Source organism: Pyrgilauda ruficollis, unplaced genomic scaffold (genome assembly GCF_017590135.1).
Source record: "Pyrgilauda ruficollis isolate IOZ18807 unplaced genomic scaffold, ASM1759013v1 scaffold114, whole genome shotgun sequence".
In the NCBI taxonomy this organism is placed as follows: Eukaryota; Metazoa; Chordata; class Aves; order Passeriformes; family Passeridae; genus Pyrgilauda; species Pyrgilauda ruficollis.
In genome coordinates, this window is record NW_024509655.1 from 101,135 (window position 1) to 128,108 (window position 26,974).

The 26,974-nt window shown below is 40.6% G+C and overlaps 1 protein-coding gene across 3 annotated transcripts; it reads left to right on the plus strand.

Annotated features, from left to right (window-relative positions):
• The first annotated feature begins 499 nt into the window (after positions 1-499).
• PKD2 (polycystin 2, transient receptor potential cation channel) lies at positions 500-21,989 on the plus strand. Of its 3 annotated transcripts, none has more exons than XM_041480012.1 (15): positions 500-913; positions 5,546-5,659; positions 8,346-8,479; positions 8,832-9,082; positions 9,356-9,580; positions 10,126-10,354; positions 11,834-12,004; positions 12,424-12,605; positions 13,550-13,670; positions 15,475-15,573; positions 15,897-16,018; positions 16,874-16,991; positions 17,258-17,421; positions 18,217-18,364; positions 19,114-21,989. In XM_041480012.1, exons 1-15 carry the CDS (start codon positions 514-516, stop codon positions 19,345-19,347), a joined length of 2,712 nt encoding a protein of 903 aa, XP_041335946.1. In that variant the 5' UTR covers positions 500-513; the 3' UTR covers positions 19,348-21,989. The 3 variants fall into 3 exon arrangements, with proteins under 3 accessions (XP_041335946.1, XP_041335965.1, XP_041335954.1); XM_041480020.1 differs by lacking the exon at positions 500-913 and adding an exon at positions 3,395-4,682; XM_041480031.1 differs by lacking the exon at positions 19,114-21,989 and having other exon boundaries at positions 18,161-18,297.
• The last annotated feature ends 4,985 nt before the right edge of the window (positions 21,990-26,974 follow it).

Genomic DNA, 26,974 nt, shown 5'->3' on the forward strand with positions numbered 1-26,974 from the left:
GGGGTTCGGGGTGGTCCACGGCCCCTGGGGCTGTGCCGGCGGAGGCTGTGGGACACGGCGGGCGAGCGTCGCCCCTCGGGCACCCTGCTCTCTGCGCTGCCGGGCGGTGTTTTGCTGTAGCGGGACTTAAATAAAATCTCAAAACCCTGTACCTGCATTACTATTCACTGGGGCTTGGACCGGAGGGGGGGGTGGGGGGGGAGCGCTTTAATACTTCTTCTTAAAATGATGTGAAATGGCTGTTCCTCACAAATTTAACCAGTACAACCTCTCCGCGAGGCCTCCTCGTACTTTCGCCGAGGATGACCGGGACGCCAAACACCCAGCGCTGGCCCCTGCTCCGCTACCGCAGGGGCGGTCCGGGGCTGTCCCGGAGAGTGGTGGGAGGAGGAGAAGGAGGGCGGGAAGGAGGTCCCGGCCGCCGCTCCCGCCGGGAACCAGGGCGACTACATCTCCCTCCGTACCCCGGGCTTTCCGCCAGAGGGCGGGGAAGGGGAGGCAGCGGTGGGGCCGATGGCGGGCGGTGGCGGCAGCCGGCGCGGGCGGGAGCAGCTGGAGCTGGAGCGGCTGGGGCAGGCGGCGCGGACCGGCTCCTGCCCGCCGTCGCCGCCGCTCTCCGCCTGCTCGCGGCAGGCCTGGAGCCGGGACAACCCGGGCTTCGAGCCTGAGGAGGACGCGGCGGCGTCGGCGGCGGCGGCGGGGCCGGTGCTGGAGATGGAAGTGGAGTGGGGCAGCCGAGCCGCGTCGTCGCTGGGCAGCGGCGCCGGGGGCCCGGCGGGAGGCGGGCGGCGGGCGCGGCGGGGCCCTATGGGGCGCGGCGGAGCCGAGGGGCCGGGCCGCCTCCCGGGGCTGCCCGACGGAGCCGCGCCCCGCAGAGCGGCCTGGGCCAAGTGCCTTGCGCGGAGACTGCGAGGTGAGAGAGCCCCGGCCACGCAGTCCGCACCCCGACTCGGCTCCTCAGGCGCGAGTGCCGCTTCCTGCGCTCTGTAGAGTTGTTTGTAGTCTCTCCTCTGCAGTTGCCTGTAGTCCTCCTTCCCCTCTGCCCGTGTCCTTTTCCATCCATCCTTGCCTGTGTCTCTGTGTCCCCATCTCTTCGTGCACATCTGTCTTCCGATCCCCGTGCCGGTTATGTCCCCCAGCACACGCAGATGCACCCCCGTCTCGCTCCTTCCTTTTCCCACCTCTCTGCCTCCCAGGTCTTACTCCTGGCTGCTTTCCGTGTAAGACACTCCCGCGTAGGGGAAGTTCAGGCTGGACATTAGGATGAATTTCTTTACAGAAAAGGTGGCGTTGGAATGGACTGCCCGGGGAGGTGGTGGAGCCACTATCTCTGGAGGTGTTTAAGGAAAGGCTAGATGTGGTACTCGGTGCCATGGTCAAATTGACGTGGTGATGTTGGGTCATAGGTTAGATGTGATGATCTCCAGAGGTTTTTTCCAACCTCGGCTTTCTGCCCCAGCACCAGGTCTTTGGAAGGTTGGAGCAGAATGCTTGTGCTTCTTTTTCAGCAATACCCCGTTCATAGAAGAGGTGGTTAGGATGGGATGGGATACTTAGAGTGGGTTTCTGGGAGGGTGCTTGAATCACTTTTTTTTTTCTGCAGTATTGTGCAGTGCCTTGGTGCTGCCCTTTACAGTTAAGTGCTTCCTGTTGTCACACAGATGGTGACCAGGGACAGAGCTGGAAGCAAAACTGAGCACATATCAAGTGAACATTTGAGGTGTTGTTCAAAGCTTACTGCAGTAACTCCCTGCTGAGCAGCCTTGTACAGGGTTGATTTGACAACAGCAGAGAGAATGCTGGATGGGGAGTCCTTTGGATTTAAGGTTGTGGGAGCACAACCTTGAAAAACCCTCCTTTCTTTTCAGAGAGGCTTAAAATGTCAGCTTCAAACTACAAGGATTTTAAACAGAGCGTTGGTTTAAGTGTAAAATCTTTATAGTTATAAAGCTGCAGAAAAAGCAAACCATATTTAGAAAATAAAGATTCTTCTTCTGAAATGTGGATTTTCTGAAGATAGTAGATAGTACTGTTACTGGCTGCCACAGCATCAGTGGAACTGTCAAAACAAGCTTGACTTTAAGCAAGGATTTGTACCTTCTCTGATTTTCATGTGCATTCAAATATGGTTTGCTGTAATGATTTCTCTAGCTTTGGCTGTATTGCACCAAAAGAAATCCCTCTTGAACATTGCAATACCTTAGTGGTATGCAAGTCAGACTTGCAGAGATTATGGAATAGAGCATGCTTTCTTTTTAGCAGATTTTATTGGGACCATGTTCAATGACCCAAGTCACTTCATAACAAGAAACCAGAATAACCAGGAAAAACTACCAGTAATTGTGTTGTGCATGAATTGGCACTGTGCTGTTTGGAGTCTCTAGTGGTGTGTTTGTTTTAGTCCATTGCTGAGATATGTAATTGCCTAGGAAAAGAGCTGCTTCATATGGAGAAAGTTAAGTCCTTTTATAAAAACTTCTACGAAGTTTTTATACTTCAGGTGCTCCCTTTGTCTTAGTTGTTGCCAAGAAGGAACCTCCTGTGTATATTTTTAACTGTGGTAAAAAGCAGCAGTGTTTGTACATGAGACAAATGTGAGTGACCTGGTGGTGGCCTGGCAGGTGTCGCTCCTGTTCCATCTCTGTTGTGATTTGTGCAGTAGTACTCAAAACAGTTTCTATTGTTTCCTGACCACCTTCTATAGGCAAGTGTAGCTAAAGTTACTGTAGTCAATAGATCCTTTTCTGGCTCTTTGATGAGAATGTTGCCATAAACTCCTGAGCACAGTAAATGTCTGGGTGAGACGTGGGTGCTGTGGAGGTGCTGCAGGGCACTGTACTTCTGTGGAATAGGTAACAACTTATCTGAAGAATGTGATCCCTGTGCTGCACAGTTTGAAGGAGCTGATTGCAAGCCTGACATTATTATAGGGTACTTGAAGAATAACTGCGGGTTTACTATTGGAAAGAATACTCCACAGTTCTTTTGACATTCCATGGATATCCATGAGTATCTTTGAAGACTGGAAATGGTGCATTCAGTTTTATTTCAAGGACTACAGGAAAGTTATTTAATGGAATTCCATCTCACTAGATAGAATTCAACAAGAGGGAACAGTCCTTTGGATATCACAAGTGATAGTGTCACCATGGCAAAAAAGGTTCCACTTAGTATTGAGGAATGTTCAATGACAGATTGCACTTTACTTGCTGTGAGTTATGAAAGAAAAATGCAGAGGGGATTTAAAGTATTGGGATTTTGGTAATTGCTGTAACAGGAGTTACTAAGTGAATAGAACTGACTATCAGTAGTTGAGATTCTTCTTTCTGTGGATTCTGTTCAGATTCTAACAGGAATATTTGTGAAATGCCTTTAGTTCCTCTAGTTTTACAGATCTCTTCAGCAAATATCCCAGATGCTGAGAGGAGAAAAAGGACTGACTATTCTACTCCGTTAAGGAGGAAGTTACCAGAAGTTTTGATGGGTAAAAACAAGGTGTGTTTCTAGAGCCAGCCTGGAAAGGAAATCCTGCCTTGTAGAGCTGTACTTGGTCACCCAGTGCTGCCATGCCCTCATGTGTGTCATCACTAAAGTGTGTTGGGCATTTCTTGAAAGGTTTTCTTAGTTATTGTTATATAAAGGTACAAGATACCCTTCCCAGTCACTCGTTAATCGATACTTTCATGAAGACTGCTACATACAGAATGAGTATGAGCAACTGTTGTTGTTAGTTGTAGATTTATTTGATAAAAATACACAGATTCAGTCAAAGAGTTGATGAATAGCAAATGGATGTAAGAAAACAAAACAGTTTTGTTGCTTGCAGCAGATGTCAAATCCAGCACTGCTTATCTCTATGTTTGATGCATCTAAATCAATATTCTAATAATGGAAAAAGGGGAATAATATATTGCAAAAATGTAACAGCTAATGAAAGCTCCAAGCTAGCTGATGGGAAAATTCATTGTTCATTCAGCACAAAAATCATTGTGTGATCCCTGGTGCTGTTTAGCTGGATTTTTTTCTTTGCTGTAACTTTCTGTTCTTTGCTGACTTAACTCCTAACGATAGTCTAATATGACAGAGTTTGAGTTTGGAAACTTTCTGCTTCTGTTCACCACATTTCTTATTGGTGAGTAATGTGCTGACAGCCAGGACTTGGCTTTCTCGCCAGCTTAGCTCACTGGCTTTTCCAGCCTTTTCTTCCTCTCTTCTATAATGTCTTCCTGCCTTTATTATGAAGGTTGCTAGTGCAACATAGTGCTGTTCTAGAGGCTGAATTTTTTGAGTTATTATTATTGACTCAGTAAATGTTCTTGTATTTGTGTTTTTGTCTTCAAGAATGACATAATGGGGAGGATTTGGCATTCGGTGTAGTAAAGTTGCAGTCTGCACATTTTCAAACTTGGCCTTAAAGAACAGCTTTGAAAAAGCTCTCTGTCAGCTCTGGGGCTGACCCTAGGGAAGCCCCTAAATAACCAATTAAGCCACGTGAACAGAGATTAATGCTGAAACTCTTAGTGCTTGCTGTGCCCATGAAAGAGAAGTTTCCAGGTTTATGTCACAACTTAAAAATGTGGTAGCTGAAAGGCTTCAAGAAACATCTAACACATTTTTTTTTTTCTCATTTATGCAGGTAGAGGGAAGAGCTTCCTTATTCCCATCTCTGTTAGCAAACAAAGGTCTGCAGCAGACAGCTTTGCCCATTGTCTTAGCCTTACAGCAGTGGTTACAGATTGACTGAACTCATGCTTCATTCTTCAGTTGGAAGAGATCACCAAAGTTCAATAGCTTCTCTCCTTGTCTTTTTGGGAATGTCAAGCATTATATGAAATGAGGACCAGGCAGAAACAGTTCAGCTGATGCAGTTGCTCAAGCTGAGAGTTAGACTGTACAGCAGTTCTCATTTAGGCTGCTACTGATGTTTAATTGATAACGCTTTGTTGTGCAGGGAAAGAAACTATGCAGAAATGCTCACCAACATCCCTGCTGTGTGTCTTGCCTGTGTGAGAGGGGAAGGTTATGATATGGTGTTTTAAAAATGTTTGACTCAAGTATCCTCCTTTCATGTAGAAAATTAAGACTGCTCCTAAAGGCTCAATAATGAATGTGCATTTTCATTCATTGAACAATGATTTACATGTTTAAAAGAAAACATATCAAAACACTGCATTTCCATTTCTTGACGGATAGCTGTCTGTGCATGTCTCTGTATGTTGTATCTGTTTTTATACCATGTAGTTCTAAGTGACAGCACTTCTGCAAATCTTCCAAAGATGCTGTTAGAGCTCTGCTGAGCTGTTCCTAAGTTATTATGGTGTCTCATTGATATTTGGTACTGCCTGAGGCCTCATTCTCTCTACAAATGAAGCTCCTCTTGCTTAAACTTAAAATCCATAGAAGAACCTGCAGCAATGGTTAAGCTTTCAAGGTTAAGGTTAAGCTTTCAACAAAGGTTAAGCTTTCAACACCACTTACTATCTGTACCAGACATCTGTGCACATAATTTTATATATATATATATATATATATATCTCCTTTTAAGGTCTGTGGGGGACAAGACTCATGGAAGAGAGCAACACCAGCAGAGAGCAATATTTGAAAAGTATATTACGGGAACTGATCACGTACATGGTTTTCCTCGTGGTCCTGTGTGTCTGTAAGTACTACTCAGCACCAGTGCATCCAGTTCTGTACTACCTGCTTGTTGTGATTCCAGAAAGAAGGTTGTTTGTGGGAGAAGAAGTAATAGACAGGCAGGCAAATACTTGGAATCAAATATTTCTTTTTTTTCTGCTGATGAGCTGTTGCTTGAGACTGAAAATACTACAACTTTCTGCGCCTCAACAAGTTTAGAGTCTTCAGACAAAATGATAATAGACTTGTTCTTTGTTTTTAGGGAGCATTTTTTTATTGTAGTACTACATGGCAGTGTGATACTTCTGCTACACTTTTTGAAATCACTGAGCAGAAATGGTAAATGAAGAGGAGGAGTTAGTCATCCAGGACAAATAATTGAATCACCACATTTGAAGTTCATCAGCAAGGTTATATACAGTTCACAGCTGAAGACTTCTGTGGTTTGTGCCATTTCTTGTCTTGATAACATATGAAGTATCATAACAGGAAAGAACACAGAACATAGTAATATTCAGTTTAAAATGCAAGAAAGAACTTCTTGTGGAGTTACAAAATGTCTGTTTTATTTGTTTGCTAGGAAGAAAACCAACAAAATGTGTACACTAAATTAGTGTATCTTTAGAAAGCCAGTTATGTTTCAATTCTCCAGTTTTTAGTGTGAGCAGTTCTGCCCTAAATGCCTGAAATGCTGGTGACTCTTGAGTTACCATTTATGATCAGTTGTAATACAGCAAAATGATGTTTTAAATTTTTGTGAGAGGGAATCTCAGAGTGAAAAAGTAAAGGCAAAATTACACTGGTAGACTGTCTCTGAGAGCAAGTCTGCTCTGCTTGAACGTAACAGAATTACTAAAAAGCCCACATTTTATACTATTGACACAGCTGTTTTGATGTTGTACTGCAGGCATGTTTATATATTAAATATCATGGGTTTTTTTTCCTTCCTGAGTAATTTAAGAATGCTTAGATCAGGTTTATGAACAAAGCAGTGCAAGGGTGCTTGTGGCTGGCACACTGTAGCACCAGGAGAAATGTTGCAGTGAGGGGGTCTGCCTTAAAGTGAAATTTGTTTCAGCAGGAGAAGTTTGACTCTTAACAGGCTGTTGACTGTTTTGCTACAGAAAAAGATTTTTGCTAACAGAATAAAGGAAAAATGTAGTGTGTTAAATATCTGGAGATATTGCTGACTTATTAGTATTTTTTAAGTATCCTTTTTATTTTTCACATAAGCAATAACTGGAGGTCAGTATGGTCTGTGGCTTGGCATGCCCTAGGAGAGTGCTTCCTAGTGCAGGCTAAATGATGAACATTTATTGTTCTCTTGTTTTTTGCAGAGTACATGTTTAGAGAGAATCCAAGTATTGCACAGTCACATGATACATTCCATGTGCACAGCAGAACTCTATTAAAAATAGTTCTTGCTCTCTGGTTGTTAAGGGAAACAAACAATTTATAAATTTTATACAATTACCAAAACTGACAGTGATTGTTCAGTGTAGGTCTAATTTTTCAGACTCCTCTGAGTTTTAGCCATAGAGTGGTTCAAGTATTTACACGTGGTAATAATACCTATTGGTGATGGAGAGACGGGGACATCTGAGCTTGCATCAAGAGCCAATTTTATTGAGAATATAAGGCATTTATATATGGTTTTGCTGCTATGGCACTTATATAAGGTTTTGTTTTTGGTAACAATTTCCCATTGATTACACATTCTTCATGACATCACGTCACCTGGTAACATTATCTTATCACAAAAGTTTTACAACATGTCTCTTGCTCACTTCTTGCCCAGGGAGAATTTATCTGTGTTTGTCTCTCCTAAGGTTTCTGCTTGATCAGGCCTAGGATATCAGGTTCCTTTATCAGTTCCATTGTACTGTTTTATTCCCCATAAATACCCATGCCAGTGACTATTTCCTCAACCCATCTTAGTTTTATACATAATTTGTGCTCTGTGGCCCTCAGCCATACCTTTGGCCCTGTGTGAGGAAAAGGACTAATACAGTCCTTTATTTTGTGTGAGGAGTCTCTCTTAAAAGCACTGCACAGCTGTACTGGACGTTCATTGCCTAATCCATGTCATTCCCAGTGCCCTGCTGTATCCTGATTGACTGTCATTATCTTCTCAAGCACAGCATAGTTGTCCTGAGGTCTTTGTGCCATCTCTGCCAGTTCTCCCTGCATGCCTTGGAGAGCACAAGCCACCTAAAAAGGCACTGCCTGCCTCTCTTCAGGCTGCTGAATTGTGCCTTTGTTTTCCTTGAGGTTTACTTTGGTAGAAGCATTAATAATAGAATGAGGTGTGGAAAAGAGAAGAGAGTATTATAAATTGATTGATCAGTCTGCCTTCACTGCTTTTTATATTTTAATCACAATTGACAGATAAATGCTGCTTGGTGTGGGTTTTGTTTTGCTGTTTAATAGTTCCACAAATGCAACTTGATGTATTCAAAACAAATAAAGGTTTGGGTTTTGGGAGTTTTTTTTGTTTGTTGGGGATTTTTTTGGGTTTTTTGTTTTGTTTTGTTTTGTTGGGTGTTTGGTTTTTTTTTTTTTTTTTTTTTTTTGGGTTTTTTTTTTTTTTGTTTGTTTGTTTGTTTTGTTTTATTTGGTGTGGGGGTTTTTTTGTTGATGTTGTTTTCAGGGGGTTTTTTTCTCTTTTTTTCATTCCTTCATCTCTCTTTTTACCAAACCTTCTGCAGTGACCTATGGGACGGTGAGTTCCAGTATGTACTATTATACAAGGGTTATGTCACAGCTCTTCCTGGAAACACCCGTGTCAAAAACGGAGAAAACTGATTTCAAAACTTTGTCCACAATGGATGACTTCTGGAAGGTAATCTAAACCCAAGTTTTTGTATCTGTGTTGCTGTGGTTCACTGGTACTGTCATGAACCATAAATTTAACCTTCAGAATCTTATTTCCTAATGTGGTCAGGCTTGTGCATGAAAATCTATGTGCACAATGTCAAGGCACAAAATAGGCCTTTAATATGTGAAAATTTAGAGGTCAAATAATGTTGGTGGGGCAGGGCAGGGCAAATTTGTGAAATGTCTTTGGAGGGCAGGTAATAGTAAAGTCTTCTGTCAGAGAAATTGTTAACTGCAATTCTAACACTTCTGTGGAATGAAGATCTACAAAAACAGTGCTGGCAACAGGCAAACTGAAGTTCTGTCATCCTCCCCAGTTCACAGAAGGCCCTTTGCTGGATGGTCTTTACTGGGAGATGTGGTACAACAACAAAACCATGGCAGAAAACAAAAGCTTCATTTATTACGAGAACCTGCTCCTAGGAGTGCCCCGCATTCGGCAGCTGAAAGTCAGAAATGGTTCCTGCTCCATACCTGAAGATTTAAAGGAGGAAATCAAAGACTGCTACGATGTCTATTCTGTAGCTAATGAAGATACTGCTCCTTTTGGACTCCGGAATGGAACTGCGTATGTAGCATTCATGTAGATACATACTCATTTTTTATATGCTTTTATATGTGACCCATTTTTCTATCTTAATTTTATGGTGTTAGTCAAAGGAACTTTGTAACTTCTTTCTCAGTGGTTACATCAAAACTTTGTAGCAAGGACCCCATGAATTAAAGCATATTTAGTAGCTAGCTAATGCATGGCTTTTGGTCAGTTTTTGTTGATATCTGTTTTATTAATTGCAAGTTAAAGGTGGAAACACCAATGTGCTCTCTTTCACTTCTGAACTAGCTGGACATACACCAATGAGAAGGATTTGAATGGCAGCAGCCACTGGGGCTTGATTGCCACATACAGTGGGGCTGGTTATTACCAAGACCTCTCGAGGACCAGAGAAGTGACTGCTCTGCAGATTGCAAGACTGAAGAAGAACCTGTGGCTGGACAGAGGGACCAGAGCAGCCTTCATTGATTTCTCTGTGTACAATGCAAACATCAACCTGTTCTGCGTGATCAGGTATGAACAGAACCATGACAGTGTTCAGTTGCACGGTGTGGGTTGTAGACTTGGGGTTTTCTTGTGATTGGTGTTGTTTTGGGGACATAGGTGAGTATGTTTTGTGTAAAAGGGATAGACAACTGAAGTGCCATGCCACCCTGTCAAAGAAGTGAGACTCCTCATGGAGTCTGTCCTGGCTTTCCTGGTGCCACAGTGCCTTGGGTGGAGTTTGCAGGAGACCTTTCTAAAGAGTTGGCATATTCAAGTAAATACATGGGTATAGAGCATCAGTCTTTGGTTTAGGCAGCATGAAACAGGCAGAGATGAAAACAAATCTTTCTGTCTCTGTTTCTTCACTGTTCCTGAAAGGCTTTGAGTTTTAGTCAAAATTGAGTGTGGTCACATTTACAACTTTTGTGTGGTGTGAAAACTCAGAATCCTATATGGGTTTGTTTCTGTTATTTAGATAATTATACAGATAAACCCATGTGTCTTTTAGTAGTGCTTTTCATCAGTTCTTGTTAAATTAAATTCTTTTTTTCTTTGCCTTTTTTTAAATGCAGGTTGCTAGTAGAGTTTCCAGCTACTGGAGGCCTGGTTACATCTTGGCACTTTCAGCCTGTGAGGCTGATTCATTACATCTCCACTTTTGATTTTTTCCTGGCAGCCTGTGAAATGTCCTTCTGTCTTTTTATTCTGTATTATATGGTGGAAGAGGTCTTAGAAATTCGCATACATAGACTGCGCTACTTCAGAAGTGTTTGGAATTGCCTTGATATCCTTATCATTGTGGTAAGTAACCTTTTTAATCAGGCTAAAATTGCTTTCTAAAGTGCACTTTGTGGGAGACATTAATTACTCAGTGTTCCTGTTGTGGTTTTAAGGTACAGGACCATCATTAGGAAGAACACTTCCAGACTATTAGGCTATTCAGTCTGAATATGACAATTTTAGTCTGTGTTGCAATGTTGGTATGTTTCACAAAGTTGGTTGTTCTGTCTTCAGTGCTTTCCTCCTGGTGCAAAGTTAGAGTATTTGTCTATCATGCATTTTCAGTTTTTGTTTGTACAGACTTAGCTTTTATTGGAGGTGACAAACTTGCCCTCCCTTCTACATATCTGGTACAGACTATTGCATTGGCTTTCAAATAAGAAAATCATCTGCTTTAAAGAAGTGATTTGCATTTCAAGGAATGGGACTGGGATTTGAATACGTTTAGAAAGAACCGCAAGGAGATTTGTCTTGGTATTAAATACTCACCAGCTAATACCAAGTTTGAAGAAGGGCCTCAGAATTGTAGAGTGCTAGCAGCTGTCTAGGTTAAGTGAACAGTGTTGCACATCAGTAATCTTAGTGCACCAGAAAATATGAGCTTTGGATATAAAGCTGCATAATATAATTCTTTCTGGACTCAGACCAAGCTGTGCTTACCAAACATATACAAAGCCAGAAATGCTGAAACAGTTCCAGTCCCATGCTCGTTTTGTATCTTCAGGCTTGGATTAATCAAAGGTTTCAAGTCTTGAAGCCAGTATTTGTATTCCAGGGAAATCGTACTTGCATCACAGTGCTTTGTAAGGGCTGCTTAGGAGGATGTTTACATGAACTGTGTGCTGTTTTTTGCACTTAATGGTTGGGCAGGGATAAAATGCTTTGCTGTTACAGTCAGTGAAGAGTATTCAAGTGTGAGTGTAAAATTCAGTTCACACAAGAGGTCAGAACTCTATGTTCATGCCTTGCCTGAGGGGCATTGTTTAAATGTAGGATTATGTACTTATGACTCTCTGTATGTGGTGAAGTGTTCACTTACAGTAATGAACAGCACATTTGCAGAAGTCAAAACAAGAAACCTCTGTGGCAAAACTGCAGCTTCTCTGCTGTTGCTTTTTCTGGGCAATTCTGCTCAGTCTGTGCTCTGGAGAAACTGTAGTATCTTTTTTGCTACTGCTGTCTTTTTGCTCTGTGTTCTTTTTCACCTTTGTTTGTTTGAGTTGTCATATTCCCTTCCTTACATTTTCTTCTCTGTGACATCACTTCTGTGGTCCTGCTAGGTGCCACTGTCATCTTGTTCTTCACAAACAGTGGCGAGGAAATTACTTCTAAACCTTCTTACTCCCAGACTATTTGTCTGTAGTCCTGAACTATAATGGTTTTACTGTGAAATGCATGAAGTTCTGCACATCTTAACTTTATCGGGCATAAATATCTCAAACAAGTTGTTTTAAAATCCTAATTACTTTTTGTAAATTTGTGTGTTTCTTTTGTCCTCAGCTATCTGTGGTAGCTATAGGAATTAGCATCTATAGGACATCAACTGTCGATATGCTCCTGAAGAAGCTGCTGGAAGATCAAAACTCATTCCCCAATTTCGAACCCTTAGCATATTGGCAAATGCAGTTTAACAACATTGCTGCAGTCACTGTGTTTTTTGTCTGGATTAAGGTAATTCAAGACACACATCTTTATTCTAACATTAGAATGTAAGCAGTATTCTGAGTTTCATGAGACGCATTATTTGAGGTTTACTCATGTTTCTCTCAAAGTCAATACTGTCAGAAAGTCAGAACAGTGATAACTTCTTGCAGGTGAAAAGCTAAGCTGTAATTTGCCACAGGTGTAGTCAGCTCTTGTTTAGGTCTAGAAGATGTAGTCAGTGCTTGTGTTTTATCAGCAGACATGTTAAGAAATGTCTTTATTATTCCTCAATTAATAAGTCAGTAATTCTTAAGGGGTACTGCTTTGTCTCCAAAGCCGTGTGAAGTAAGACATCTCATGTAAAAGAGTGGAGAGCAATTATGTTCAGAAATTGTCTTCCTTCTCTTGTCAGCTTTTTTCTATTCTTTTCTTTTTTCTTTTAACAGCTTTTCAAATTTGTTAACTTCAACAGAACGATGAGTCAGTTATCCACCACGATGTCTCGCTGTGTAAAGGATGTCATTGGCTTTGCCATTATGTTTTTTATTATTTTCTTGGCATATGCTCAGTTGGCCTATCTTGTCTTCGGCACTCAAATTGATGACTTCAGCACTTTCCAGGATTGCATGTAAGTACAGGTATAAAAAATGCAAAGAAGATTTAGGTGCATCAGTGAATCGGTTACTTTATCAGAGGCAAATCCTGTGACGCCCATCTAAGCAGATAAGCTGCAGGCACACAGCTGTTGATATAACCTGGTAGCAAACACATTTTTATAACATTTTTATCTCTGTGTTATTGCTGTCAGAGCAGTAAGCCAAAAATGGCAGGGCTGAGTTGGTGTGTTATGATTTTTACAGGGGTTGGTTACATTCCTAGACAAAGCAATGACTCCATGTTCAGTGATTAAATGCTTACTGAAATATTGGATACATAATAAGGCTGTGTTCCTAATAGTGTTCATAGTTGCTTGAGTCAGAGTCCATCTTAGCCAACCACAAAATTTGTAAGTATCTGGAATCCAGGAGAGAGAGAGGACTTAATATAAGATTGCTAATCAATTTTTCCTTGGTTGATTTGGCACAACATAACCTGATTGTAACTGAGGAAATTAACAGGTTGGTCAGTCACTGATTTCCCCTGCTCCCTTACACTGGGGCAATGTTGCAAGGAGTTTCTTGCAGAGAAGTGAAGGAACTGGAAATATGCTGATGATTGCCAAGCTTCTTCCAGCTTAGAGGGAGAGAGTTGGGGCTGTATGTGTATGAGGAAGATGGGAGTGGGTCTCAGAGCTTCACAGTAGTAACTGTTAGTTTGCTCTGCTTGCTGTTGTGACCAAAAAGGAGAAATAACCCCCATGGTTTTGTTCTGTGTGTGGTGCCTGACTGTGAGTTGGGTTATGCCTACAGATGTGCTTGATGAATTGTTTTTGCAGTTCCTGATAAAGTGTTACAACAGTGCAGATCTCTTTGCAGCCTATCAGTCTCACTGCTAGAATAAAATAGTTTGAGAATCCTCGCACAGCTCCAGTAATATTTTCTTCAGCTCCTGGATGTGTTTTGTTTTTTTAAGATTTACTCAGTTCCGCATCATTTTGGGAGACTTCAACTTCACAGAGGTTGAAGAAGCTAATCGAATTTTGGGACCTGTTTATTTCACTACATTTGTGTTCTTTATGTTCTTCATTCTTTTGGTATGTACACTTTGTTTATGTGGGGTGGGTCAGTGGCTGTTTTTGCATCACTTGTCCTTTGATTCCTCCTGTGACTTCTGGGGCATTTTCTGATAATGATGAGCATATGGCCCATGAAGGGGCCTAACTGCTACCATGACTGGTCACTACACTCTTTCCTGTTTTTCCTCATTTAAAATTGATTTGCATAGTATGTTTTTTGTCGTTCTCATGTAGTGCTCCACATTGTGGTTTTTAAATTTATTATTATTAATAATTTTATTTCTAAAATCTGAATAGTGCCTTGTTGGCAGATACAGCAAGGCTGTCTCTTTTGGTGAAAAGTAGCTATACTGTTCCATGCAGTCTCTTGGTTCATAAAGTGCTCTAATGTGTGGCTGGCTGTGTTTACAGCAGCCTTGTCGTGCATGCCACACACAGCTTTGCCTGCTGCAAGAGCATGGTTCTTCAGCAGTCCTGTATCATCATAATTTTTAGTGTTATTTAATGACCCTCATAGTTAGTGCAGCTTTTTGTTGCTATTTGAGATGAGGAAGAATGGCATTCAGATTTTATTTGTGGGAAAATATTTAATCTTGGATGTTCTCTAGTAAGGATGCAGAGAATTTTAAGTGTTTTGTGAGGAATTAAATTGTTTGGTGAGATGGACCAGGATTAAATGGGAAAATAACATGTGTCACTATGTGCCAAAGGTTCACACAAAGCAGTTTCCTATTTGCTTTGTAGCACCTAAAGCATTCCAGAGGAACAGCCTAGTGTCGAGCAAGGGAAAGAGTATCTTTTTTCTAAGGGGCAACAGAAAAGCACTGGAAAGTGAAGTCAGAGCAGGTTATCCAAAATACTCACTGTAATTTGTGTATTTTTTAGTATCATTTTGCCTGAATGAAATGTTGATGCAAGTCCCTTGAGACCAGTCTGAGACCTGGAAATTAAGTTAGGGAAGATGGGCAGAAAGCACCAACTCTTAAAGCTGCGCAAAATAGCAGCAGAAAATGGCACAGCAGTGAATTGTCAAGTTACCTCTTACTTCTCTGGTGTTGGGCATGAATGCATAAAGATACGACACTGAAAGATTTTTCCAAAATATGTTTTTTAAGTCCATGAGGAAACTGCCTTTCTACACTGAACATGCCAGTAAACTGGGTAACTCTTCTTGAATGTGCAATTTGTAATTCAGTCATGTTTACTCCATGTCTAGCAGGAGCCTTTCAGTGATGACAGTATGGTTTGATTAAGTTACATTCTTGGCACAGAGTTAGTGAGACCAATATTTTCTCCTTTTTCTGAACAAGAAAGAGCTCTTTCCACAGTTGGTGCCATAAATGCCAAGTGCCTGATTTTAAGCTTTGTGATTTTATCTTTAGTCTGAAATGCAAGCAGAGCTGTAACTAGATAAGAACCTTTGGTTTGTGCTGGCTATTACAGGATGAGTAGTTAACTTGATTCCTCTGGCATTTTTGTTGCCAGCTGTTTTGCCTGAATTAATTCACATCTGTTACCTGTGTAAGTTTTGCCTTGCAGGGTTTACTGCCACTGCTGTGTGTAGCTGTGAGCCCTCTCTGGAAAGTAATTCTCCAGTTATGTTAATAACCAATGATGTTGAGTAAAATTTGTTGTGCTGCAGCACATCGTATTTCAATATCAAGCTCTGGATGTTAGTTTCATTTTAAACACATCACCATTTTCTTCTGGCCTTTTGAAACAAAATCTATCTTAAGGTCTGCACAACAAGGTCATAGGAGTAGTAGGGCTCAGCCCTGTTGAAATTTGAAATTTCAACATTTTTGTTTTCTCTTATGAACAGAACATGTTTTTGGCCATTATCAATGATACCTACTCTGAAGTCAAATCAGATATGGCACAACAGAAGGCAGAAATGGAATTGTCTGACCTTATCAGGAAGGTAAATGTAATACTTTGGTTTTTTGACATCTTATTCGTCACATCTGAACTTATTTCATAAAATACTATATAAGCTGTACAAAGTAAAGCTGGCAGCAGCTGGTCAGAGTACACATCTCAGTTAAAATAAATTAATCTGAGCTGAGTGTAGATTAAATGAGTGAAAACTTCCCATCTCAATGTATTTCAGTCATCTGAGACTTTGCCTTGAATGCTCACACTGAACGCACTGAATGAGATTGTACAGTAACTGATTTCTCTAATCAATAAAGTTATTAGAAATTTCATTTTGTGAGAAACAACAAATTTTACTTTCTCTTTTAGGGCTACAACAAAGCCATGATCAAACTTAAGTTGAAGAAAACTACTGTTGATGACATTTCAGAAAGCCTGAGACAAGGTGGAGGAAAACTCAATTTTGATGAACTCCGGCAGGATCTCAAAGGGTAAGGGAGTTGTTACTTCTTACCTTGAATAGTACAGCCAGGGACTTGTGATGTTAACTTTTTGATGTGATTTTCCTCTAGCAGAAGCACACTAATGTGGATAAAGACAACACCAGAGTGTTTTTCTCTGCATTATGGCTGGTGTTGGTATCGCATACCAGAGAAAGGTTTTTGGAGCTCTGGGGCCCAACCTCTGTCGCCCTGATTTTGTAAGACTTTGTTAAGCCTTCTGATGTTTACATTCTTTCAACAAACTTTCTCACACACAGTTCTGTAAATAACCTATGTTTTGCATTCTTTCATGGAGGTGGAGAGAATTGATGGACCCTTGGTCTGTCCAGTGGCATTGGAGAGGTGGCACTGTCACCCTCCAATCCACTGTCACCTTTGGAAAACTATAAATGTTGGAGTCAGAAAATAAAGTTCTTCTTTTTCTTTTTGTTCCCCTCGAGAGCAGCAGTGTCTGTGTCATCATTTCGTGCCTTATCACAACAAACCTCCTTAAATTTCTGTGTTTTGAGGAGAAAAACACAGAAATCTCTGAGGAAGCAGAGGTCTTTGAGGAAATGGTAATGTTTCTGTCAGACCACTGCAGGAGTTTGTCAGGAGTCCAAGGCAAGGGTACAAATCAAGAAGATATAGAAGGGAGTTGTGAAGGAGAAATGTTCAATGTAGGGAAGATTGGTCCTTTAAGTAATGAAGGATAGGGACTGATGGGTTTTTATCAGTGTTATGAATCTATAGGCCTTTGTCTTGAGGATGAAAGTTTATTTGAAATGAAATGTTTTCTAATACAGAGTTCTTTCAGCATCTGAAAAATGGAAAGTGAAGGAACTGCTTTTACTGCCTTTTCAGGAAGGGGCACACAGATGCAGAGATTGAAGCAATATTTACCAAATATGATCAGGATGGGGACCAGGAATTGACAGAGCATGAACATCAGCAGATGAGAGATGACCTGGAGAAAGAGAGGGTGAGCTCAGCACTAGGAGTGGGATGCGTCCAGCACTGTCTGCCAGTCTGCTACCTGTGCTGGTTTCCTGCCTCAGAAAAATCCTCTTGTCCCCCTTCACTTCTGCTGTCATTCCTGGCTGTCTGAGCAGAACTCTAAAAAGGCACAGGGGAACTGATAGAGGACAGGAGCTCTTTGACCTTGACACCACCATCCCCCATGTACAGGTGAAAGTTTTTTACATCTCTCTCTCACTCTCTCTCTCTCTGGCTTGTGGTTTCACAAAGGAGGATCTGGACCTGGATAGGAGCTCTCTACCACGTCCCCTGAGCAGCCGCAGCTTCCCCCGGAGCTTGGACGACTCTGAGGAGGATGAGGATGAAGACAGCGGGCACAGCTCCAGGAGGAGGGGCAGCAGCTCTAGTGGGGTTTCCTATGAAGAGTTCCAAGTGTAAGCTTATCCTTCTGAGGGGGACAAATCTGCATGTTGGGTTTTGGTTGTTTTCTTCTTATTTCATTGTGGGTTTTTTTCTTTGGGTTATATAGTATTCTCTCCTTCATATTAATCAAATTATTCTTAAAAGCAAGTGTTAGGATTTTTTGCGCATAAGTCACTCCTTTTAGTAGCTTTCAAATAATATCTGAACTGGAAGTGCCTTAGAAAGCCTTGTGGAAGCTGGTTAGAATATAGAAAATCAGAATAAACAAAAAAAAAACAGCAACAAAACCCCTGTCCTTAAAACCTTGTAATTGAAAAGTCAGAGAAAAGGGTCATGTTACAATAATGACAGAAAAGATTTTTCTGTTTTTTTAATTAGTAAACCGTTTAGTTATTTTAAGTACAGTGAGAGCTTTAATGGTTGTTTTTAATAAGAGTAAGTTACTCATGAGTGTATATTTTGTCCGAAGTGATAGATCTCCATATTAATTAATTACAGCAACACTAGCTGAATAAAGAATTATATAACTGCAACCAACAAATTTTCATGATGATGTCCTAGGAGCAGTGAAAGCAGAGTGCAAGATATACTTTTTTTCCCCCATGTTTTACTTTCTTGCCCCTGTTTTACTTTCTTGCTCTGGTATACCTCGTCCCTCCTAGATAGTAGGACTGGTCTGTGGGGTGTCAGAGGCGTGCTTGGATAACAGTGATGTCTCATCCTTGTCTGCTCTGTGTGTTGACATGCTAGAACGGTGCTGACTGGGCAATGTCCGAGTCACTGAAGCTCCCACTTGTTGCCTTCAGACTCATGAGGCGGGTGGATCGCATGGAGCATTCCATTGGCAGTATCGTCTCCAAGATCGATGCTGTTATGGTGAAGCTGGAAGCCATGGAGAGGGCCAAGCTAAAAAGGAGAGATGTGCTGGGAAGGCTGTTAGATGGAGTGACAGAGGTAAGAAAGTCACTCTCTGGGGTCTGGTCACAACCTGGATGTCTTCCTTTCTGTTGGTAGTTCTTCCTTCTGCCTGGCTTGGCAGGATTGAAGGAGTGGTGATAAAGAGGAGGTGGGTGCTTTGACAGTAAGTGCGTGGTTTCAGTTAGGTGTTAGGAAAACATGAAATTTAAAACATGAAATTTTGGGAACATGATTCAAGATTCAGATATGACAACATGTCTTATGGCAGCCATGTCACCATTTAAACCTGTGATCTGGAAAGCAGTGGTGTTCAGTAGTTGCACCATTCCTTAGTGTCTGTTGGGATTAATATAATATTTTTTGTGGACTAGTCTGTTAGAGTCTATGGGATCCAGCCCAGTCTGCTCTTATTCTCCTTTGTTGCTTCTGGGACTGTGTGTGGCAGGTGGGAGAGGTCACTTCTGTCACCAGGGTTACCTGACTTCTGCTGCTTCCCCTTTCACTCTCTCTTTCCTTGAGGGCCCTTTGGAAGTGGCCAGTGGGAGGTGTGTTACTTCTGTAGATGCTAAAATCTGTCAGGTGGTATACAAGTTGTGCTTTCCTGGGTGGCAACCTGGGCATTTAATTTCATCCCTGGAAATAAAACAGTTTGCTGTGGGAGCTGTTTTCCCATTAGCCTATGGAAGTACTCAAGCAGTATAAGAATTTCTTGTGGTTGTATAGGGTTTTGCCTGGACTTCAGTTTGGAAGCTGCACTTCCAGCTTGTGTCTTTTAATGTGTTTAGGACGAAAGACTGGGCCGGACCAGTGAAATCCACAGGGAGCAGATGGAGCGGCTGGTGCGAGAGGAGCTGGAGCGTTGGGAGTCGGACGACACGGCCTCCCAAATGAGCCATCGGCTGGGAACGCCCCTGGGACTGAGCGGCCAACCGCGCTCCAGGAGCTCCCGGCCATCCTCTTCCCAGTCAGATGGTGTTGATGCAGGAGCAGGAAATGGGGGGAACAACATCCATGTGTAGCTTGGGCTTTGTAGGTGATTCCACATGTTTCAGTATTCAGCCAGCAAATTTCCCAGCGTGAGGGGATTGTTCTGATCAGACCCCTGAGGACATCTTTCACTGGTTTCATCTTTCACTCCATAAATCATTTTCAGGCCTGTATAAGCCATGTGTAATGCCAGCAGTGAGAATGTCACCCTTGGAAACAAAAATGTTGGAAACTGAATCGATAGCAAGTGAGACAAAATCTACCAGGACAGAAATCTGATTCCATAAAATATTATTGGGAACACTTGCACAAGGGCAGCAAGCTTCAGACAAAATAATGTGCAGTGGCTGGCATACTAAGAGGCTATTAATTTTCTGCTTCCTCTTGGAAAATACAATTTTTAAAGGCTTTTAAAAGCAAATTTTAAAATAATATGGCATCAGTTTGTCTTATTCGTTATAACAGCTGACAGATAAAACAGCACTTTTTTTTAAAATATGAGTTTCTACTTGTCTTTCTGAGTTATTCTTGGTATACTAGTATTTTACTTAATTTAAAAAAAATTTTTTCCTGTTTTAAGAGGAACATTTCTTTAAGCAGAAGAAAGTGCAATTAGTCTGTACAACTGTAAATTGCATCATTCTGTGGTAGAAACTGAATGCATTATAAGTAGCATTTAGCAAGAAATACTTGATAACTGCCTCCTCACACCCAACTAACATAATAATTTTAAGCTAAGTTGCAAAGTACCCATTCTTTAGTGCTGTCTTTTAATGATTTAAGTGTTTCTGGGATAAACATTCCAGAGGTTCTTAGATAAGTACAGCTACTTTGCAGAAAATACATTATTTAAAAGCACACAAAATTGAAAACCACTGAGTTTTCCTTGGGTGTGACAGGGAAAGCGGCAGAGAAGTTTCTGACATTTGGGAAAATCTGATCTTGTGCTGTGTGAAGTTCTAATCACATCTCAACTATGTGGTCTGTATTTACATTTAACTAAACTGCTTGTGAAATTATTAGCTACATTGTGAAATGATTTCTACACAGACTTCTGCTACACAGGAGGTACAACACAGGATTCCTTTGAGAAGATGTTTGTATTATAATCACTGATTTTTAGTATTTAATTCCCTCTGCTTTGTGTCATAGAAGCTTTATTTTTGAAAGGACATGCAACGTTGAAATTCTGTTGGTTTCCTATAGAGAGCACCGAGGCAGTGTTTGCAGTTTTGCCTAGGAATGTGTCTCCATATGTGGAATGCTGGCTTAGGAGGGAGGCTATTTTTTCCTGAAGATGGCAGTGTTCTGGTGTTTAAAGACTGAAAGCTGGTGAAAAAGATAATGGAAAGCTACATAATCAACCACATCTCAGCTATCAGTAGCGTATGTAGAGGAAAAAAGGCCAGTTTAACAAAGTATAAGTGGCATGTGTTATGTTGGTGCCTTCTGTTTCAACAAGCAGTTGGTATCTCTTCATTCTTGTGGTAGTGCTGCTTAGGCAAAGCTTCCATGTTCCATATATCCTTGCAATGGCATTGCCTGGATGTGCAGTGGCTCAGAATGCCTTTTCTCTAACCAGGGAACTTGCTAAAACTAAATAGAATTCAAACCTTTCCATTTTTAATTTTATGAGAAACTATATGCACAGAAACCTAATGTAAGCTGGAAGAGGAGGAAATTCAGTCCTGGAATTTCATAGTAGCTGTGTCTTGGGAACAGAATTATGTAGGAGCACAAGTTGTAGTTCTTGTGTGGGTTATTTGGTCCTGTATTGGGAAGAAATTCATACCCTTTCACGAGAGTCCTCATGAACTTGTGAAAACAGTGCACAGCACAGTGGGTAGGGCATTTGTGTGGGAAGAGAGCATCCAGATTAAGCTCTCACTTGCCTTGAATGAAGGGTTTTACACCCCAGAAACCTTTCTGAGGAAAGCTTTTCGGTATTGAACTGCATTTCTGACTGTAAACAAACAGACCAAAGAGAAACACCAGCTGTACACATGGCCATCTGGTGTGCAAGGAAAACAGAAAATACTGTACCAAAGCAGTTTAAATATATAGACCCTTGTCTTTATATTCATATCCAAAATGTGTCTTTCAAAATGTAAATTCAGTCACTCAATTCACCTTTCATTCGTAGTATATGTTTATTATGAAAATGTTTGCATTAATAGCGGTATTTGTTGGGGTGTATTTCTGTAATATGTCGTTACTTGATAACAAACTTCATCTTGAAGTGCAGTAAGTTTCCATGGGGTACCCATGTGCTTTGGCAGTGGGCCTTGCAGTAAGTGCAGTGCCACTTCATAAACGTTACAAAACATTTTATTGATGCATTTTTCAGTTTAGATTATAATATCATTTGTCACTTATTACAAAGGTACAGTTTTTTGCATAGTAATGTACAATGTTTGGTCTCATTAGGAAGCTCTTAATTATGGAAGTCTTCTAGAATGATCAAGAATGAGCACTTTACTTCCTAATAAACATCTTATATAATCTACAAAGCAAATATTGTGCCTACACTTGGTTTGTTTATAATGGAACATGAAGGATCGTACATTTTATTTGTGTTACTTTTAGCTCATACCTTATTCTCAGATTACCTAATAAAGAGAGTAGAGGGTGTAAATGAACACATTGGACTGGGGTGATCCTAGGGATTCATTGCCCAAACAGTTCCTTTTTTAACACTTTCTTATAGATTTGTGTCAGCACAGGTCTGCTTTCTGCTATTTCAGGTAGCAGCTCCTCCTGCTAGTAACTGTCTCTTCATTACTTGCTGGATAATTTAAGGTTTTTTGTTTCTCTATTCCCCTTCCCCTTCCCCCCCCCCCCCACCCCGCCCCCCCCCCGCCTTGTTTCAGGAGGGAATACTACAGCATCTAGAGGGTTTGAATAGAGCTGGGAAAGCCCAGGCTGCCATGTAAAACCCATGGTTCTCTCTGGACAGCTGTATTAATGAAAATGGAATTATTAATGTAAATACATCTCAATCTTTAATGAAATACATACATACTGGATTTATTAAGTATATTAAGCCTTTAGTCAGTGCACGATAAAAGTCACAGTGTGTGGGAAGTGGGAACTCTGTCTATCTGTCTATCATCTATCTATCTATCTATTTAATACTGTGTGTATGCTGTAACATTGCTGATTTTGGAAGGTTTCTTCAGGAAGTGCAATTTGAGATGTATATTTGGAATAAGAGCTTTTTGGAGTAATTCTTCCATGTCCACAGGCATTACTTGGATGTCTTGTATAGTCCAAGATTCTTCTCCAGTAAATCTAAACAAGAAAAACTTGGTCAAAAAACTGAGGAAAAGGGGTAAAAATGTTATGATTAAAGTTCTGCAAGAAATTGTCACTTGTATAACAAGGACTTCCAGGTTTTAAGCACTGATCATGCAAAACAGGTACAGAAAGGTGGAGTGACAGCTTAATGGTTCAGGTGACAGACTGACATTCAAAAGAGTTGTGTTTTATTTGTGTCACCTCACACTGATGCCTTAACACACACTCAGCTGCTTCCAGCTTGGATCAAAGGGCTGCTACAAACATGCTGCCTAATCACCAGTAATGCTAAAACAAAAATTTTCCTTGTATTGGGGATTCTGGCCGCTCTTCTGTTTTGTTTCTACTCCAAGGAATAGCCAGGGAGACTGAAACTGCATCCCAGAAGGCAAAGAGCAGCAAACTTGTGCCTTCTGTAATGGGCCTGAATTTGGATGAAATGTGAAAGCAGATTTCCTACAGCCAGGTGTTTAGGTGTTTTGGAGCAGGTCTACCAGCAGCTGGTCGCCAGGAAGGGAGCAAGAAGGGTTTTGAGATGTGGGGAGTGTTCTGGGTTTGTGTGGCTCTCAGAAAGTCATTAATAATAAATGCAGTAAGATTGCCAAAGGACTGATCATGACAGTTGGCATCAGCCACAGTTTTGCTCGTGACATTTTGACAAAAGTTGAGACCAGTGATTTCATTCATTTGCAAAGCCGTGGAAAGAGTTAATGATTAGCAGAGACTCACGGGACAAAATGCTCATGAAGGAATTATTCATAAAAAACAAATCAACAGTGTTCAAATCTTATAGAGTTAGAATTTGTTTTAACTCCTGTTCAGGTTTTAAGACTTCTAGTTTTGAAAAAAGTAATTTCCAGTGAGAAGAGTTAGGCTTTGTTTTCTGGGAAGTCACAGTAGAGGTGTTTTTGAAATAAAAACTTAACACTGTCAAAAATGCCTCTGTGTGCTGCTCAGGCTGCTGCTTTTCACTGTTGCGTGGAGAGTGCTGTGATGAAACAGTCAAAGGAAAAGAATGCTCCTTTCAGGCTAAACCTGAAATTACCAGTTCATTCCAAAGTCTGAGATAAGTACACTTCTGTACTGCCACCAGCTTTTCCTGGAGCCAAGGTGGATGCTGTCAGACTGAGTTCCCCAGCTTCTCAGTTGAAGATGTCTTTGTGCAGAAGATGCAGCCAGGAGATGCAGCACCTTGTGTTGCAGAAGGACAGAGCTGGCAAGCACTGGAAAGAAATTTCCATTTTCTCTCAGTGTTCCTGTGATGCCACAGCTGTGTAATAAAGGCCAGCTGTGTTTCATGGCTTAGTTATTTGAAACAGTTAAGTGAAGAAACAGGTTTGACAAGGGCTTTAACTGTCTTAACTGGTTGTAATTTCATGCCCAGAAAGAAGAGGAAGGAGATGTTGACTGGGAGAGGAAAAACATTTACGTTCAAGATACTTCTCCTTTTTTTGTGGCACAGGAAAATGAAAATAAGATCTGACAGGAGAACTAATTTTTTTTTTAAAAAAAAGAAGGGAAATATTTAGGTTTTAAGAAGTTGTTCATGTCTGTAAGAACCATAATCATAGATTATTTAGCAAATAGAAGTGTGTCACATGGAAGACTCAGGGGAGCAACTCCAGGAGTCTTTGTTGGCATTGCTATTTACATTATCAGATTATACTGTCTCCTCCTGCTATGTACCTGTTGTGTAAAAAGACACAGCTGAACACTTCCCTGAATGTTCAAGAGGCATTTTTATAAGTTGATGCTTATAAAAATGGCATTTACCAGTTAATATGAGAAAGCTATTCACCTTTTTTTAAATTTTCTAAATCACGATGTTCTCTTTTAGAACATTTGTCTAAAGTGTGCAGAAAACCTGGCACTGTAGCAAGGAATACTGAAATTTTTTATCCAGGAAATAAAAGTTTGAATACTTGTAGTGGTTATCAGCATCCCAGAGAAAATTTGCAAACTGAAAATAAGTAACTACAAACCCATAACAGGGATCATTTGAGTACATTTGACTCACCTTGGACTGCTGCTGGTGTGTGTCCAGAAACAATGCCCATGATGTTAGCTGCAGTGCCTGTCTGCAACCCTACAGAGCAGGGTATTGCATCCTCAGAACTTGACTCTGTGCCCACTGGGACAGTGGAAAAGTAATCAGAAGGCAGGTGGCTATTTCATAATACTGGCGAGTGAGGGAGTAATTGCAGTGTTGTGTTCTTGAAGAAGCAGGGTGACTAAGATTTTGGAAAGGCAGCTTTGTTGAGAATGAACCAGACATGACCCAAAGCCTTATGGAAGCAAAGATTATTTCTCTTGAAATATGAAGGAAATATATGAAACTAGAGAAGCAGAGTTTACTTATTTTAGTAGGTTGGGCTTCCCTTGAGTTTCCACATGTAAAGAAACTTCTGTTTTGAGCTCTTAGTCTATAACTATTTCATCTCTGAAGACAAGAGATTGACATACATAATTTAAAATTTTTTTTGTGATGTTGCTATCCTAATTGTTTTCTTTCTTCCTTCTCAGTGGATATATTCATTATCATTATTGTTTGATAGCTTCCAGTGTCCACCTGACATAACTTCTTTCTGTCTTTTATGTTTTTGGTTGGTTTTTTTTCAATTCTTGCTCTGTACTGGAAAAACACAGAACTGCAAACCTTTTGATTGATTTATTCTCTGTTTTAGTGGGATGCTACTCTACAAGCACATTTCTCAATGCCTCCTGGAAAACCCAAATGAAACAAATGTTTTTCCTCACAGGTGGTTAGAATGCAGCCTACAAGGCTCTTATTTTATCCACCAGCGCAGAAGTAAGAAAGGTTATGACATTTTTTTACGCAGCCCAAAGCATTCAGCCAGTGGTAGTAGCTTCACTACCACTGTAGTGGTGAGAACTAGAGGGTCAGCAAGCACTCAGACACTTGTTAAATCTTTGCTTTTGAACAAATACCATTTATAAACCCTTGGTACACTGTGAAAAATAAGTCACAATGCTCAGGTCAGTGCCATGGGCCTTTTACATGTGTCATTTGAAAAGTCAACAGCCAATATCATGCAGTTGTCCAAGTATGTGTATTTTCCGTACTGCGTAACCCTTCTGCCTCCTCATCAAAAGCCATTCATACCGCTCTGCCACCAGGCTTGCTAACCTGCTTCACAATCCACTGAAATGATTCTTTATTCTAGAAGAATTACTCCAACAATTGTAATTATTGATTATTTAATATTTTTAGCACAAAGAAGCAGCTAAAACAGTAGAATTGAATACCAGTGATTTCAGTTTTGCCAGTGCCCTTCAGCATATTAAGAGCTCTCAAGTAATAAAGGTTTACTCCTTAGGCTGCTCTTAGAATTAGGTTGCAGTTTACTTATTTCTTCTTAATAAATAAATATAGAGCTTTTTCAGGCTCCTCTGAATTATGGCATTCCAAACTTGTGTAAGTTTTAAATATTTTTCCTAGGACATGACCACTTCAACTGGGTGATGTATTAGCTGTATCTAGCCTGCTTATTATCTGTTCTTGCCTTCATGAACATTCACTACAAGGAAAAAGCAATTACTTTCAGTTACTGGCACAGAAAATATCAACACCTTAGTTTCTGTACTGAAAGCAATAAAATTTAAAAGTTTAAAATTTAATTTATCTTTTAAGATTATTGTCATAAAGTTGCATTCAAACTAATTGAATTAAATGAGTTTAAAAAGTCTTTAGAAAATATCAACCCTCAGCTTGTGATTTATGTTAATTGAAGTTGTTCAGACGGAGGATGTAAAGAAAAATCTTCAACTAGATTAGTACTCTAAAACCTAAATAAAAGTAAGTCTTTATAGTTTCCAAGAGTACAGATTAAATAACTTGCTGTCAAAGTGTATGCAAACTAAAGAGGAATTTTCATACATGAAAACACATTTTCAGTCGAGTTAGTGATATAATCAGAATCATTAAGTTCTGTATATCACACTTTTTAAATACTAAATGAAAATTACAAAAAGCTGAGAAAAACAATGGTATCAGGCAGTTCTGTCATTTTTAAGACTGAGCAATGCATGAGTCTTAACACCATAAACTACTTAATCCTGTTACTCTCTTGCTAAGATCCTCCTGAAAGGAGCAAATGTCAGGGATAATTCAGCTCCTGAGCCAGCTGCAGTGGAAAGCAGGGATCATTTCAAGACCAATTTGGAGCAGATTAATGAAAAAAGGCATAATAATCCATGGACTCCTAAAAGAATGCTGGACAAATCCACCCCTAATGAGGGTGGGGAGATAAAAAAGATTGTGAGAAACAAGTCAGGACCATTAACTTCGGGCTATGAAGGAGGTTCTTGAGAGTCTAATTCTTGTCACAAGGTCAGGCTTTT

Bases quoted from the DNA above. Each gene is read 5' to 3' on its own strand.
- PKD2 (XM_041480012.1), top strand. From the start codon at position 514: ATGGCGGGCGGTGGCGGCAGCCGGCGCGGGCGGGAGCAGCTGGAGCTG. The intron at 12,606-13,549 runs GTAAGTACAGGT...TGTTTTTTTAAG, and splicing joins AGCACTTTCCAGGATTGCAT to ATTTACTCAGTTCCGCATCA. The intron at 13,671-15,474 runs GTATGTACACTT...TCTTATGAACAG, and splicing joins TTATGTTCTTCATTCTTTTG to AACATGTTTTTGGCCATTAT.